Here is a 15,279-nt window from a genome sequence, read left to right on the forward strand (position 1 = left end):
GATAATGTCTTAATCTTAGCATAGTCAAAATTCTTTAGTTTTCGAAATTTTACTCTCACACCATATATTGTTATTAATCACAGTCTGGTACATATAAAACATACTTAGATCCTATCATTAGGTTACAGAAAAAGGCCTTGTGCATTATGATGATAATACTTGCTTTACAATCAACTCGGTATACTACCACTCTCGATGACATGAGAAATGAGAGAGGGCACTCTGATAAATATTTTACGTGGGAATCACTCGTTATCACAAAATTTGTTCATTACACCTAATCTCAACACAAGAAATGCAACAAATATAAATTTCAGCCTATCAGTTACTTGTAACATGTATGGCCAACTCCTGCTCGAGTTTCATGGTGCCAAAATTTAGAACGCAGTACCCCTCGAAGTAACAATGGCTAATCCTTTTACGCCTGCTGTGAAAAAATTGTACCTCTAAAAAATTGTGATTTTCCCCAATTTACTTCCAATGTATTCTGTACTGTGCTACCAAATTATTTTTTTTCTTTTTACAGACCTGTTTATATATACTTGTGTATCGGGTATGAAAATGTAAATCCGCGAAATCCGCATTTCCAATCATAGGCACATATTCTTTTTGTGTGCATATATAAATATATATTGATGCATACAAACATTCCATCTTTTCTTTGCAACTGTATTGTTATTGCATATTACTTTGTTTTTAATTTGCTGTGCTTATTCTTTCTCTGCCATGTGTTGCTGTCATTTGTAAAGGAGGCAGGACCTCTGTCAAGCTGTAGTAGCTTTTAGTCCTGTGCCCTCTCTTTCAAGTGTAAAAAGTAATAAAATTGATTGATTCATTGACTGATTTATTATAGAATGCACTTTTTTCTTTTATTTGAAGTTGAGTTTATATATTTTGCCTTACCATTAAGATTTTGTTTCCAAGAATTAGATATGCACATGATGCTGTAGCTGCTGAATGTATATTGACTATGGGCCTACACTAGCCTCTGAGTACTGGCCCAACAGTTCCTTGTACAAAAATATTGTATGAAGTAAAAATAAATGAAATTGAATTGATAGTTACACTAACTCACCCCCTCTGCCCCCCTGCCCCCCAACAATATCTCCATGCACCTCACACACAAACGATACGGCCTGCTTATTTCATCTGTGCTTGAGTCTTGTTAGTCGGCAGCGCTCGTGAGCCTTCACTCGCACACAGTACATATGACATGCAGAGCGATGTAATCGTGACATAGACTTCACATAGAACGTGATGATAAAAGTTAAGTTCACCAACTCATGAATCGTTCATATAATTGATATTGTAATAAAAAAAGTAAAGTAGCTGCAGTCTAAGATTGCACGAAAGCATGGCGACAGCCCAAATCCTGGCACATTCATTTTGGTGGCCATGTTACTGTTTTGTTACATTGCACACTGAACCAAAGAAACGCGATGCATGCCGGTGTCACGAATTCCTATCGTGGCTATGGATTGACTCGACTGCAATTCAACTTCATCAAAAAACATCCTCATTGTGCCATAAGCAGCGGTGCAGCTAGTGACACAGCTGCAGCTCCAAAAATATTCGTGGGCTGCTCAACCCACCAAACAAAAATTACACCGGGAATAGAGTAGCAAGGGAAGCGGCAGTGTTGAATAAAGAGTGTGTTCAATGAGACATGTTGTGCACACTTCCTCACTGACAAATTCTCTGAAGCTTAGGGCCACAGGGTGTGAGCTCTCCGGTACCCGCCAACAAACATCAGCATTTGTTTTCATGCAAATTGGTATTGCTTGCAATTGGGATACCAGCCTGGTAGGCAAGATCCATTTCCTGCGCAACTGCAATCATTTGCAAGGTAATTGAAAGTTCTTTACATCGACTGCTACCACCTCTACAACTACTCATGCTTGTTACTTGCCACGACGTGATAGCAAAAACACTGTGTGAGGCGCTAACGCTCAGCATGTGCGACAGTGAATGCAGAACTACACTGCTTAGTCGCAGAACACCTAAACAACAGCGCACAATCTTATGTGTCATTGTTCATCATTATCGCGTGCCATGGATTGTGGGGGAGCACGCGCGCCCAGCCTCCCTTTCCCTTTTTACGGCAGCGCGAAAGCCTAGTTGCGAGAATACCCCCAAAGCCACGCTTGCGATTCCCCCTGTTCCAGTGCACATAACGGGTTTCCCCTCCCACAGCGAGAAAAGGTATTATTCTCGTCATAGAGAGGAAAACCGAGTCAGTGGACAAAAATAGCGTGCGGACGGCCACACGGGCTCTCTGACACCGGCGTTGGAAGAAGGAGGTCGAACCCGCAACCCTCCGCCCCCTGTGAGCCGAGGATGACAACAACCATTGCGCGCTATCTCTAACGCCTAGCAATAAAGTGTTGTTGTTGACCTAGCCTGTTGCCTTATTCGCCCGAACCCGTGTAGCTGCAATGAGATTAGCTACCGATAGGGGACGTTAATCGTGCACAGTACGACTGTATGCGGCTTGGACATTAGTTAGGCTTCTGCGTCAGCCATACATAGGACGGACTCCCTAGAGCATCAGCAGGATGCTCTCAGATTTTCTTCCTTTGAAGTGTAGAAGGGCAACAGGTGCACCCTCTTCTCCCAGCCACATGGGACACGCGATATGAAAAATGCGTTCACAAACTATCAAGCCAGTACTACCGCGACGTTCGTTCCTTTTAAATAAAGTTACAGCAAATTTCCCTAATGGGTCACAATTTCCACGAGTTTTCTTCAACTATCCAAAATTCCTGAGAATTCCCTGTTTTCCCAGTTTTCCTTGTCAATATACATTCTGCAAGACTAATTATGATTGGTTGCTGCACATCTAGCCTTCTTTTCATGGCAAGGTGTATGGCTAATGGTCACAGCCTGATTAAAGAAAACAAGCAAGCCAGGATGCCTAACAGTAAAGACATGAGTGTACACCAGCCTACACTGTCAAGCCATCTGCATAATGCAGAAAATGTTGAGATTTCAGCCACAGCCACACATTCAGTTTGGATCATTCATCACATATGCTCACTGTTGACTTGAAACACCAGATGTATGAAGGCCTTGTGCAGGGCTTAACTTACTTCTCGAATGATTGAGTAGTTGTCAGTTGCTGCAGCTGAGCCTTCATGCTCTCCAGCCTCCTTCACAGGAATCAGCTCCTAAATCAAAATGGTGTTGATTTCATGAGAACGCAGATACTAAAAATGGTTGCAGAATTTCCCTAAGCATTTCCAGATCTCTAAGCAATCCTCATGAGAACACAAAAGCATTTCTTTTGGTTAGGTGGTTGAGAGGTGCTATGATGCCTGCCGTGGCAATCTACCCTCCCACGCTGTGGCTGCAGGTGGATGATGCTGCAAGGTGAAGCACACGCCAATTGTAGCTGCAGTGATGCCCACAGGGTGCACGCTTTCGCCCAACTAGCCAAGAAATGTAATCATCGCTGCAAGCAGTAGCTATGGTAGTTGGTGCCAGCAAGTTGCAGAGGGAAAGTTAACATGAAATTCCAAACACTGCTTTTGGAGACCTACTTTGCAGGCATCAGCAGGGCGCACGCTATTGACAACCTAGCCAAGAAATGCTTTTGCATTAGAACATAATAAATTGCGCTGTACTATTAAACTAGTAACTACCTGTACGAAGTAACAAAAACATTCATTCTTACCACAACAAAACTATCAGTAAGTCAAAACAAGGTCCAAAACTGGAGGAAAAGGTGCAACACCACCTTTAGGTAATCACACCAGCTCATCGTGACATTGTTCATTTTGGCGCATCTGCTTCAGCATGGCTAATTTTTTTAGTTACAAAGCAGACTACAATGTACTGTATAATATGGTGGTTTCATATAAAAGGAAGAAGTGTGGGTCTAAGCCCTTAAACGTACACTTCTTTATTTATAGTGAGGGTCTCGTTCTGGCAGACTTGGTGCCTTCAGGTAGTGCGAAAGAGATTATTGGTCAGCTGCCAGCCCGTAATAAGTTAACGTGGTATGCGACGCCAGTCAGGCAGAAAAAAAAATCACAGCATATCTACAGAGTTAATGATGATGAGTGGGCAAAGCTTTGGAGGTACATTGGTAAACCGTGAATCTTCCGTTAATCTCGCCCTGTTAATCATCCCTTAAAGACGGCGAGCATGTGATGCAGCTATTTGCTGAGCCCTCTGCTCTGTCACCTTGTCTTCATTGCTCATACTCAAAGCCCACAGAATGTCGGCGAAAGAGGAAGTGCGCAAGAGAGAACGCATTTTAATGCAAGAGCGAACGTGGTTTCCTGTCACACGAAAGTATGCATCGCAGTGGAGCGAGTGCCGCAGCATTATCTAGTGAGCAATCCGAGTATTAGCGGTGCGAGTGCCACAGCACCATATAGTGAGCACTCCGAGTACTAGCAGTACTCAGAGTGCTCACTAGATGGCTCTTTAACACTCTAAGGAGCTTTGCCCTTAAAAGAGTGTTTGACACTCGCCATCAAGGCTAGAGGTGGTGCTGACTGATGCTCCCATGCTTAATTCACATATATACCCAATAAAGTGGATGGAGGGATAGGTGCCATGATGGCTAAATCGGTAGAGCATCGGCCGCATCATTCAAAGGTCACAGGTTTGGTCTCTGTCCAAGGAAAGTTATCTTTTCATCCCCTTTTCTTTTTTCACATTTACATTAGAATTACCTCATATAACATCTCCTATACTTTCCTTGGCATGATTGTCTGTTAGAGCTCAATAATATTGTGTATAACAAAGAATACGAGCCCTTAAATGCACACTTCTTTCTTTCTTTCATTCAATGCTTTATCATAACTCTCAGCAGTTGTAACAAAAGAGACAATAGCCAAATAATAATCTATGTTTGATAAATACGAATGTCGCATGAGAACAAGCAGCAGCACAGGAATTGTAAGCATGCAGCAAGAGAAACGAAACAAAATGCAAGACTAAGTGGAGCCTCACGGGTCGCAGTGAATCGCCCTGCAGCACAAGTCTCTTGTCAAGCTCCTGGTCATGGTCAGGGTCCTCATCACGGGCCTTGAACACCCATAGTTCAGACTTCTCCACCAGGTTGCGCAGCTTGTCCAAATCAGCCTTGATCTGCTTGTAGTTATCCACATCACTGGCAGACACCAGCAGTTGCACTTGCTTGAATGCCTGCAGCACCTCCTGACGCTGGGTGAAGTGCTGTAATGCAAAACCAAAATGGGTAAATAAAGAAGGGGGGGGGGGGGGGGTTGTAGCTAAAGCTCTCGCCCAGTAGTGCAGTTGCTTCTAACCCCATTTAACATTATTAAAATTATTAAAGCAAAAAAACAGTATACCATACTGATGGGCGACTTTAATGCCAAAGTAGGCAACAGGCCGGAGACCATGCAGTGGAAGATTGTGGCATTGGCTCTAGAAATGCCAGAGGAGAGTTACTAGTAGAGTTCGCAGAACATAATAGTTTATGGATCTTGAAAACCTTCTACAGAGAACAGGCTAACCGTAAATGGATGTGGTGAAGTCCTTTATTGGTGAAACTAAAAATGAAATAGACTTCATTTTGTGTGCACACCCAGGCATTGTACAGGATGTAGGGGTATTTGGCAAGACCCGATAGAGTGACCACAAAATGGTAAGAGTTAGAATTCACGTAGGTTTAAAAAAGCGAAGGCATGAACTGATACGCAAGAAGTCAATTATTGAACTAGCGATGAGAGGGAAAGTACAGGAATTGAGAGTTTCGCTTCAGAATAGATTCACGGCTCTGAACAAGGTAACTGATGCTAGCATTGACATAAGAATGATAATCTTACTAGTACCATCAAAGAATCTGCAACAGAAGTTGGAGGTACAGTCACTAGACAGGACAATGGCAAACTATCTCAGGAGACAAAGAATTTCATTAAGAGATGACAAACCATGCAAGCCTCAAATGCAATTGACAAAATAGAGCTAGTGAAGGTTTCGAAGTTAATTAATAGGCGTAATGTAAGCCGACATCAGAAGGTATAACATGGAAAGAATTGAGCAGGCTGTAAAAAGCCGCAGAAGCCTAAAAGCTGCGAAGCCAGACTTGTGCGTAGGCAAAAATCGGGTGTATGCATTGAGAAACAAGGAAGACAATGTCATAACCAATACGGATAGGATAGTCAAGATGGCGGAAGAGTTACACAGAGCTGTACAGAAGTCAAAAGAACCAGGATGACATCAAGGGAAACAATAGTAGTGCAGAATAATTCGACATCCTACCAGTAACGACAGGGGAAGTAAGGAAAGCCCTAGAAGGAATGCAAAGAGGCAAAGCCACTGGTGAGGATAAGGTAACAACGGACCTCCTGAAAGATAGCAAAAAAATTGTGTTGTAAAAATTTGCCACCTTATATGTAAAATGTCTCTGGATAGTAAGGGTACCAAAATCTTGTCAGAACACCAACGTGATCTTAATCCATGAGATAGGAGGCATCAAAAACTTCAAATATTACAGGCTGATCAGCTTACTGTCTGTTCTTTATGAATTATTTACAAAAATAATACCTGATATAATTAAGGCAACATTAGCGTTCAATCTACCAAAGGACCAAGCAGGATTTCGTACAGGCCATATTCGTACAATAGACCATATTCATACAATCAATCAAGTGATAGAGAAATGCGTGGACTACAACCAGCCCCTATACATAGCCTTCATAGAGAAAGCATTTGACTTAGTCGAGATATCAGCTGTAATGCAGGCACTACGAAATCAGGGAATCGATGAACCCTACAGAAACATACTGGAAAAAATCTACAGCTGATTCACTGATGATATTGCCTTGACGAGTAACTCAGGGGACGAATTACAGCTCATGACTACTGAACTGTACAAGGTAAGCAGAAGAGTAGGTCTGAAAATTAATATGCATAAAACTAAAGTAATGTGCAACAGCCTCGGCAGAAAATGATGCTTTGCGATAGGTGGAAAGACACTGGAAGCTGTAGAGGAATACGTTTACTTCGGACAAGTAACTGCGGAGCCGAACCATGAGAGTGAAATAACTAGAGGAATAAGGATGGGGTGGATCACATTCGGCAAGCAATCTCAAATCATGAATCGTAATCTACCACTAACCCTCAGGAGGAGGGTATACAGTTAAACCTGCTTAGAACGAACCTCCATATAACAAATTCCTTGTACAACGAAGTTCTATTCCCCGCCGTTGCCCCATAGAAGCACATGTATTTGCCACCTCTACATAACAAAGTAACAATGGAAGACAACTTTGATATAAACGAATTTTTGCCACGGACAATCTAGAAATTTTGCCCCAGACTGCTACTTGATTCAAGTGAACGCCACCGAATCGATAATTCCCACTTTTACCACATCAGCATGAACATAACACTGCACTTATGAATCTGAATCCCAAAAGGGTACCAAGATAACAACAGTAATTTTGAACTTCACGTTAAGCCGAGCTTGCCTTGAAAAGCAGGTGAAGGGCCCCTGACACAAGAGGAGGGTAGTCGTGCATGGTCAGGTGTAGCAGCACTCGCAGAAATGTGCGTCCCCCCTCGCCATCCAGGTCAACATCACCCAAGTCTTCCCTGCATGCTCACAGAGAATACAACAGTCATTAGAACACAGCAAAGCACCGAAAAATCATAGTTTCGCACTGAGAAATAAACTTCATATGTTCTACAGTGGTAGATGCATGACAGGTACACACTGATCATGGAGTTTATTGTGATGGGAGTCATTAGAAGCTCTCACAGAAGAATATAAAAAGCCCCAAAAATCCATGGCGTGCACCTTGTAAAACTCTACCACTGTAACACTGACTGTCTAACACAGGCAGCCACACAGAACTTTTCTGAATGTTCTACAGATGACCACGCTATATATATAGTGCTGCCACAAGTCCCATAATAACTAGCTCCCAAAAGTCTCATAATACATTGGTTCAAGTCGCACAAGAAGCTTATATTAAACTAAAGCAGAAAAGATGGCTTTTTCACATTAAAGTGGGAAAGCCGCAATACAGTATTTGAACGCTTGGAATGTTCAAACAAATAATGCAGTATTCGAATTCATTTGAATCAAACTTAAATGACTGAAATCTTTTAATTATTTGAAACAAACGAATAAATTCATATTAGTCGGCATGTAACCTCCTGAAAAAAATGGTTTCGCTGCAGTGGAACAATGCTAAGCCGTGAAAGCAGATCCAAGAGAAATCTGCACTGCTAACATTAGCCTTGTGTGAATAGTGAGTTTTAGGTTTGAAGTGAATTTTAATTGTATATGTGTCATATAAAAAAAAGGCATACTTATCATGACACAAGTAACCTGCAAAATATATTTTTTTTATTGAAATAAGACCTCTATGCAAATGCCGTTTCTTTTGTTGTTGTTCAAAGGAGGTTGAAACAACTTTGCGTAGCAGCAGGATCAGGCTTTCGGTAGGATGCAAGCGATAACGCGGAAAGTACGTAACATTTTAAAATGTATTGTATTTAGAACATATAAGCAGGCATATCAAGCTTTTAAGCTTAAAAAATGATGAATCGATTGAGGGTAATATGTTCATTTAAGAAAGCCCTGCCACACCTTTTCAAGTAGCCATAGACCATATTCACTAAAGAAGCTTATTGCCCCTCACGACTTCCCTACCACAAACATTTTTAGAATCGGTACAGTATGAGCAGAGTTACAAAGATATGTCGCACGCTGCAATTGCATTCTCTCTTCCCATCCCGAAGAAAGTGCTGGAAGCTAAGCAGGGAGGGATGGCACGGGGAAAGAAAATACATCATGCATGCCTCGTGACCTTGAAAACATTCACTGTCTCATTTTTTATTTCTTCGAAGATGCGGATTTTCAGTGCCATTGCGCACGTATGCATGGACAAGTGGTGGCCTCCCGCGGCGGCCCCAGTAACGAACGAGCGTGCCATGCTCAAATCAGTCAATGACTGGTGCAATGGCTGTGACGAGTGATTTTTGAGCTTGTGGCGTCATCTGTCGAGAGAAGAGAGCAGTTTTTAGCTGACTTTGAGAATTTATTGTTAATCGCAGGCCACGTGCTGAGCTGTAATATTTGCTCGCATGTTCTCAGTTGCCTTGACTACCGATCAGCAGCGTTTTCTGACCAAGCTCAAACAGTGTTGCAGTGCCCCTTTAAATTTAAAGTAGAGCTTGCGACAAAACAGACTACTTTTGTAAAGATGTTTTCACGGCTTAGCACCCCTACACTGCAGTGAAACCAACTTTGCAAGTGGTTACATGTTGATTAATATGCGTTATTCGTTCATTGCGAATACTTCATAATTTTCAATCATTTAAGTTCGAATTGAAGCGAATCTGAATGCTCTACTATTTGTTCGAATATTCAAAACATTCAAATATTCACACAAACCTAATGAACATATCATCCTCGCATCGATTCATCATTCTTGATGTTTAAGAACTTGTTATACCGCCTCATATGCTCCAAGTATAGTAAATATTAAAACGCAACATAATTTACAAGTTATCACTTGCACTCTACTATAAGTCAAATCCTGCTACTATTCAAAGTTGTTTCCACTTCCATTGAACCAATTATGGCATTTGCACAGGCCTCGTTTAAATTTTAAAAACATATACACAAGACTCTCGTTAAACAGAACCTGAAAGGACCAAGACAATGCATTCCATTTAACAGAATTTCTGTTTACTGAGAGATGAGCAGGGGGACAGAATTCAGGTATCAAACCAACTGTGCTAAAGGCAGTTGTTCTGTTTAAGCATCAGTTATGTTTTACAGTTTTTGAATTACTGAGAGTGCACTATATTGTGCAGGTTAGGTGATGACAAACATGCCCACTTTTTTTTTTTAATATGCTATATATATATACTATTCGAACTCAATTTGAAATTATTCTACAAATATCACTATTGCCTACGAGTTTGCTTTGAACCTAAAATACCCTATTCACACAAACCTACAAATTATGTATCCTAAGTCTATTTTGACACTATTCTATCTGCAAGCATGACATGTAAGACTGTGAAGTCAACACAAAAGAAGACCAAGGCATTTTGAAGGGCATAAAAAGTTAGCTTCCTCCAGCAACAAGCAAGAAAATGTGAAGGGTTATGCCCCTACATGTCACCAGAAAGAACCAGGTTTAGAAGAAAACGAAATGGGTGTTTCCAAGAGAAAATAAAATTAGTTTTGCCTTTCATACAAGCTGCATCACTTGCCAATGCACATTATTTTATACTTATGCTGCCACTCATTCTGGGGTATGTCAGTTTGTTACACCATCTTAGCCACCAAATAATATTCCTTCCACAAAAAACAAGCTTTTGTCTACTACGAGTTGAATTCTTGGTAAGTTTTTAGTATTTGCTAAACTTGACAAAACTGAAATTGTGAAGCCATAGAGCATTTCTGGAGTATCAAATCTGGTGTCTATTGAAGACACTCAAAAGACTAATTTAAGGAAAATAATGCACAATGTAATGCAAGAGGGAGCGGTAAACGAGCCAGTTGCAAAAATACAGACAAGCTGCCCCTTGCTTACTTAGCTACTAAACAAGGAAAACTGGACAGTAACGCAACCTTGAAGAGTTTTCTGTGGTACGAAAAACAAAGCAGCTTTGTACAGAGTAAAGAAAGCTGCAAAGCGACATATATTCAATGGTTTTACAATAATATGTGTCAGCACAACAATGTGATTATCCACAAAGCAGTACTCTAGAGCTCGTTAGTAATTATTTATCACTGCAGCGGGCAATGACAATGCAGTAAACGGCTACTCACGTGCCTCCGAAGATGGCCTCTGCCTCCCTGCCAATCCGCTCCATGTCAACACCTGCAGTGGTAGAGAAAGGTCAGCTACCATGCATCAAGGGCAGAGCCAACCACAAGGGGGTGTAAAGGGGGCACATGCCACATCGTCGAGATGCATCAGCAGCTAGGCCTGAAGCACCGCCATTTAACTGAATTAGATGTAACTTTGCATATTCTGTCAACAGCAATGCCAAGTAATAAAAGTCATGGCAAACAGTCAAATCGTCACCGCATCAAGATAAAAAAAAATTCAGGCACCTGCACACTGGTGGTGCGAAGACTAACAGAACAAGGGAGCTGGTGGCTTCCCACTCCTCGTTTTCATCTTCCTAAACCTCGCTTCCCTTTCCCAGTTTCTGTTTTACTATACTAAACATGGAGTTTCATTTAATAATACCTAGACACAAATCTGGTGCTGCAATTGTGTACCACCACAGGAATTATGGAAAGTACAGGCTTAGGATTATATTGCGTTAGCTAGCGATCTGTCTACAGATCCTTTTCTACAGTTTCAGTTTTGTTCTTAGCGCAGAGTGGGTAGTGGGACACAGTGCAAAGCACTGAAGCAGCGCCTTCATTGTTGTTCAAAGAGGCTCAAGACTGCTACGTCACTTTATTTGACAACACATTGAAGCTTTACAAGTTGTACTTGACAGTTTAAAAAGCGAAGTGTCGTTCACTCACAGCTGCACATAGATGTCTAATGCCAGTGCAAGATGTTGCATCGAGTTACTGTTTTTCTGTAAGCGCAGCTTGCCACAACTGGTTTAACTCGACTGCAAAACAATGGAGAAGCTAAGTAGATGCACCGTCACACTCCTCTGACACGAGTTCACAACAAAAAGAAAGGTGCGTTGGGGGCAGACCACTTGGATAGATGCACCTGACATCACAGCAGACGAAAAGCTAAGTGTTTCTCACTGAATACTGTACTGTCATTTCCACAAATTGATAATGCGTACTTTCGAGGGCAAAACAAGAATGTTTCCAAATTAAAAAAAAAAAAGTCATTATAGCTTGATGCAAAATCTGGAACGCAATGGCAGAGTAATGCATACCCTGGTGCTTGAATTTTTCCAAGTTTCACTTTTACGTCATGGTTACAAAATTCTTTTGCAATAAGATTTACAAACAAAAGAATGAAGCAAGTTTCAATTAGACATAGCTTCATATCACTTTGTTTTACAATAGGCAAACAAGCATCACGAATCTCAAGAACGTAATCCAATTGAAGCAGATCCCAGGCCTGTATTTCCCTTAATAGGTGAGGCGTAAACCTGCAAAGGCTCATGGGAGGCACCATCTGCGTCAGTTTCCGGTTCAAGATATCCGTATCGCGCTGTTTCACTGGCCACATTTTTGGAGCTGTAGACACGCCCTTTCTTTCAATTGTGTTGCAATTAAATCGCTCGCGCAATCATGGTTGTGCAGCTATCGGTTGCCCGGGTTCAAGCAAAAAAGAGAAAAGGATGATCAGATTCCCTTAGAAAAAAGACAGAAAATTGAGGTGGGTTTTGTGGTAATAAAGAGAGTCACGGTCAGTGGTATAGCCTATGGATGCCTAGTGTCAGGTGTGTGATATTTGTCCCAAATCCTGCATGGATGGTTTAATTCTTCTGACACATTTGGTATTTACGTACAGGTGCTCCCAGTAAAGATCCACGGCAGGTTGCCTACGTGCCGTCCACGTTTTGGTATGACGAAGGAACCGAGACTTCAAAATGGAAGCACAAAAGGAATTTGGATGTGTAGTTTTGGATGTGTAGTTTTAGATGTGTAGTTTTGGATTTGTAGACTGAAGCTGGGGTTGTATTTATTATGTGAGTGCGTTCATTACGCAAGTAAATACGGCCCAAGGCTAAGCTATATGTTAATCTCTTCCTTCATTCTCACCCTCAGAGCCCTTTCTCACCCCCTTGCTTACCCACTCTCTCACTCACTTCCTAGACATGGCTATGCCATGCTTCTCTATCTTCCTTTATCTTTTTTTCTCTCTCATTTCTATATGTTTGTCTCACTCTCTCTTTTTCTATCTTCCTTTCTTTTTCTTTCTCTTCATACTTTTAACATTCTCTTGCACACAGCAATACAATCATATGGTTCCCATAAATGCATGTTTTGCTAGCGTGCCTGGATAGTGGGTTGGTTACAACAGTCCCAACCGATTGGGGGCACATACGTTCAAACCCAACATCACCAAAAAATTTTTCCGCCGGGAATTTTTTCTTTCCAACTCTTTCTACTTGTTCCAACGCTCATCAAAGTTATTGCATCTCACACTGCACAAAGCAGTGCACATATTCCGAGAGTGAAGAAGATGATGAAGAGGGACGAAGAGAGCACATGCCGGTTCATAACAATTGTTTCTGTTCACGATTAACAGCATTCCTCCAAGCTTAAACAGCTCTGCCATTAATAACAGTTTTGCTGAAGTGCATTACCAGATGTGACCTTGGTCACGTGCCAATACATGAAGTTCTGTTTGGCTTGATCTGTCAAGAGCACCCTATCTGCTATTTAAAAAGAAATAATCTACTTTGTGCTGGTTGTAAATAGCAGCGAAAAATGCAGGCAACGCTTTCCAAGCAAACACACCTTTTTCGCCAACAACAATGGTCTCATCATCTTTCTCGTGGCTTTGCTGGAACTCTCGCTTGAAGATGGTCAGTAGCCCCGTGATGCGGTAGTCAAGCCTTACATTCAGGATGAACTGGGCACACACAAAGACAGCAGCAACAAAAATGAGCACAGAGCAGTCCATTTTTTTAGTTAGCATTAAAGCAATACATTAGATAAGGCTAGTAGGTTGCACTCTTAAAGCAGTTCCATAATTTTCTGAGATGCCAAACTGATGCTAAGACAGAAATTACATTATTTCCAATTTTGCAAGTGAAATAACTGAACCTAACATTGCTCAATGTTTTCTTCCATATTTCATTCAAGGCAGTCCACATAGCAGAAGAATGCAACAGATGAGGACAACATGTTAATGTGTACAAGAGAGAAAAGAAGAATTGAGAAACTATGATGACATTGGCAGGAGTACAATATCTGACAAAAACCAATATGCTAAAGCTGCGAGTACTGCCACATGATGTAGTGTACACGTATACCGCAGAAGTACGGCCACTACCGTGGGTCCGGTCTTAGCGAGCCGCAGGGCACGCGTTAACCGTCGCCGTGGCGAGAACACGATACTGCTCAAAGTCGCAACACTTTATTGTCTGTGGCAACACCAAACACAGTACAGTCCATTGCAAAAGCGCGACGGGAAAGCAAATAGGCTTATCCATGCCACAGGCATAAAAGTGCTACACAGGGTGCCACGAGCACGTCTCCGCGGTAAAGGTGATCCACGAAGACACCGGGACCAAGGCCCCGTCGCTCGAGCGAGGGCAAAGGCGCTCGCGTCGGCTTCAAAGGGAGGCGGGTCGGCGTAGCTAGGCCACGCACTAGGACACCATACCACTCTTCGGCCTAGCGTACGAAGGGGGGGGGGGGGGGGCGACATAAGGTAAGCGTTCGCCGCGAGCGCGCAAGACGCTGTTGGCGAAGTTTGAACGAGCCCCACAGGGAGCTTGCGGACGGAAAAGAAAAGCGTGCTTACCCCATGTCGTCCCCGGAGAGGTCTCCCCCGCTTCCGACGCAGCGCGCGAAAACCTCTCGGGAGACTCCGCGCGCGGCGCCATAGTCAACATCCGCTACCGGGTGAGGGGATTAAACGTCACTCCGCTCCCCCAGCGCGGCAGACAGCGGAGGAGGGGAGACATGTCCGGACATGAGAACGAAAAAAGAGGCGGCAAAGCCCGCGCAAAGGCAGCGGGCCGGCCTCAATTCCCACATCGACTACAAATGATGCATGCTTACCTGCAAGATTTCGATAATCTTGAGTTTTGTGTCCATAACAAGGGTGTCTTCAGCAGCACTTTTTCGTGGTGTTGGTGCAGGTGTTTTGGCCAAGGTGTTAGATCCAAGCACCATGTTTGTGACAACTGTGCCCACATCTCCCAGAGACTTCAATACGCTGCCCTGGGCTGCACAAGTGCTCAATATTATCACCAACAAGTTTAGTCACAATACAACGAATTTATTTCTACACATGCTGATGATTTTCGAAGTATACAAGATCTTTGTAAGTCGAATAACAAGCAAAAATTATTTCACAAAGTAAATTCATTCTGTCTTTATTAGTAGCATGAGATTGTTGAAACAGCCATTTCATTCTTCAGTAGGCAGCTTTGTAGAGAATAAGTTCATTCCACATAGCCAGGAATCTAGCCTCATAAAAATGCTAGACTAGCTGCCAGACCACAAAAATACACAGCCGTACGAGGTTGATTAAAATGAAAACGTGGACCCACTGAAGTTGACAGCATTGAATCAAGTTTTTTCGTTCATAAAATTTTGCACATCATCCAAGAAGCCCTCTGTATCCTCAACTACGCCCTTCACGAGCAAACAAGCATATATCATCA

General features: G+C 42.3%; 1 protein-coding gene across 2 annotated transcripts in view; it reads right to left on the reverse strand.

Moving 5' to 3' along the window:
- Itpr (Inositol 1,4,5,-trisphosphate receptor) overlaps positions 1–15,279 on the reverse strand; it is a 91,228-nt gene that overhangs the window by 51,907 nt on the left and 24,042 nt on the right. For both annotated transcript variants that reach the window (XM_075894864.1, XM_075894863.1), the window contains exons 16-21: positions 14,672–14,838; positions 13,400–13,514; positions 10,775–10,826; positions 7,449–7,572; positions 4,963–5,187; positions 3,090–3,167 (exon numbers count right to left, since the gene is read on the reverse strand). In XM_075894864.1, coding sequence (XP_075750979.1) covers positions 3,090–3,167; positions 4,963–5,187; positions 7,449–7,572; positions 10,775–10,826; positions 13,400–13,514; positions 14,672–14,838 — 761 coding nt within the window. The remainder of the gene's footprint in view (positions 1–3,089; positions 3,168–4,962; positions 5,188–7,448; positions 7,573–10,774; positions 10,827–13,399; positions 13,515–14,671; positions 14,839–15,279) is intronic.

The sequence above is a fragment of the Rhipicephalus microplus genome, chromosome 5 (assembly GCF_043290135.1).
Source record: "Rhipicephalus microplus isolate Deutch F79 chromosome 5, USDA_Rmic, whole genome shotgun sequence".
Lineage (NCBI taxonomy): Eukaryota > Metazoa > Arthropoda > Arachnida > Ixodida > Ixodidae > Rhipicephalus > Rhipicephalus microplus.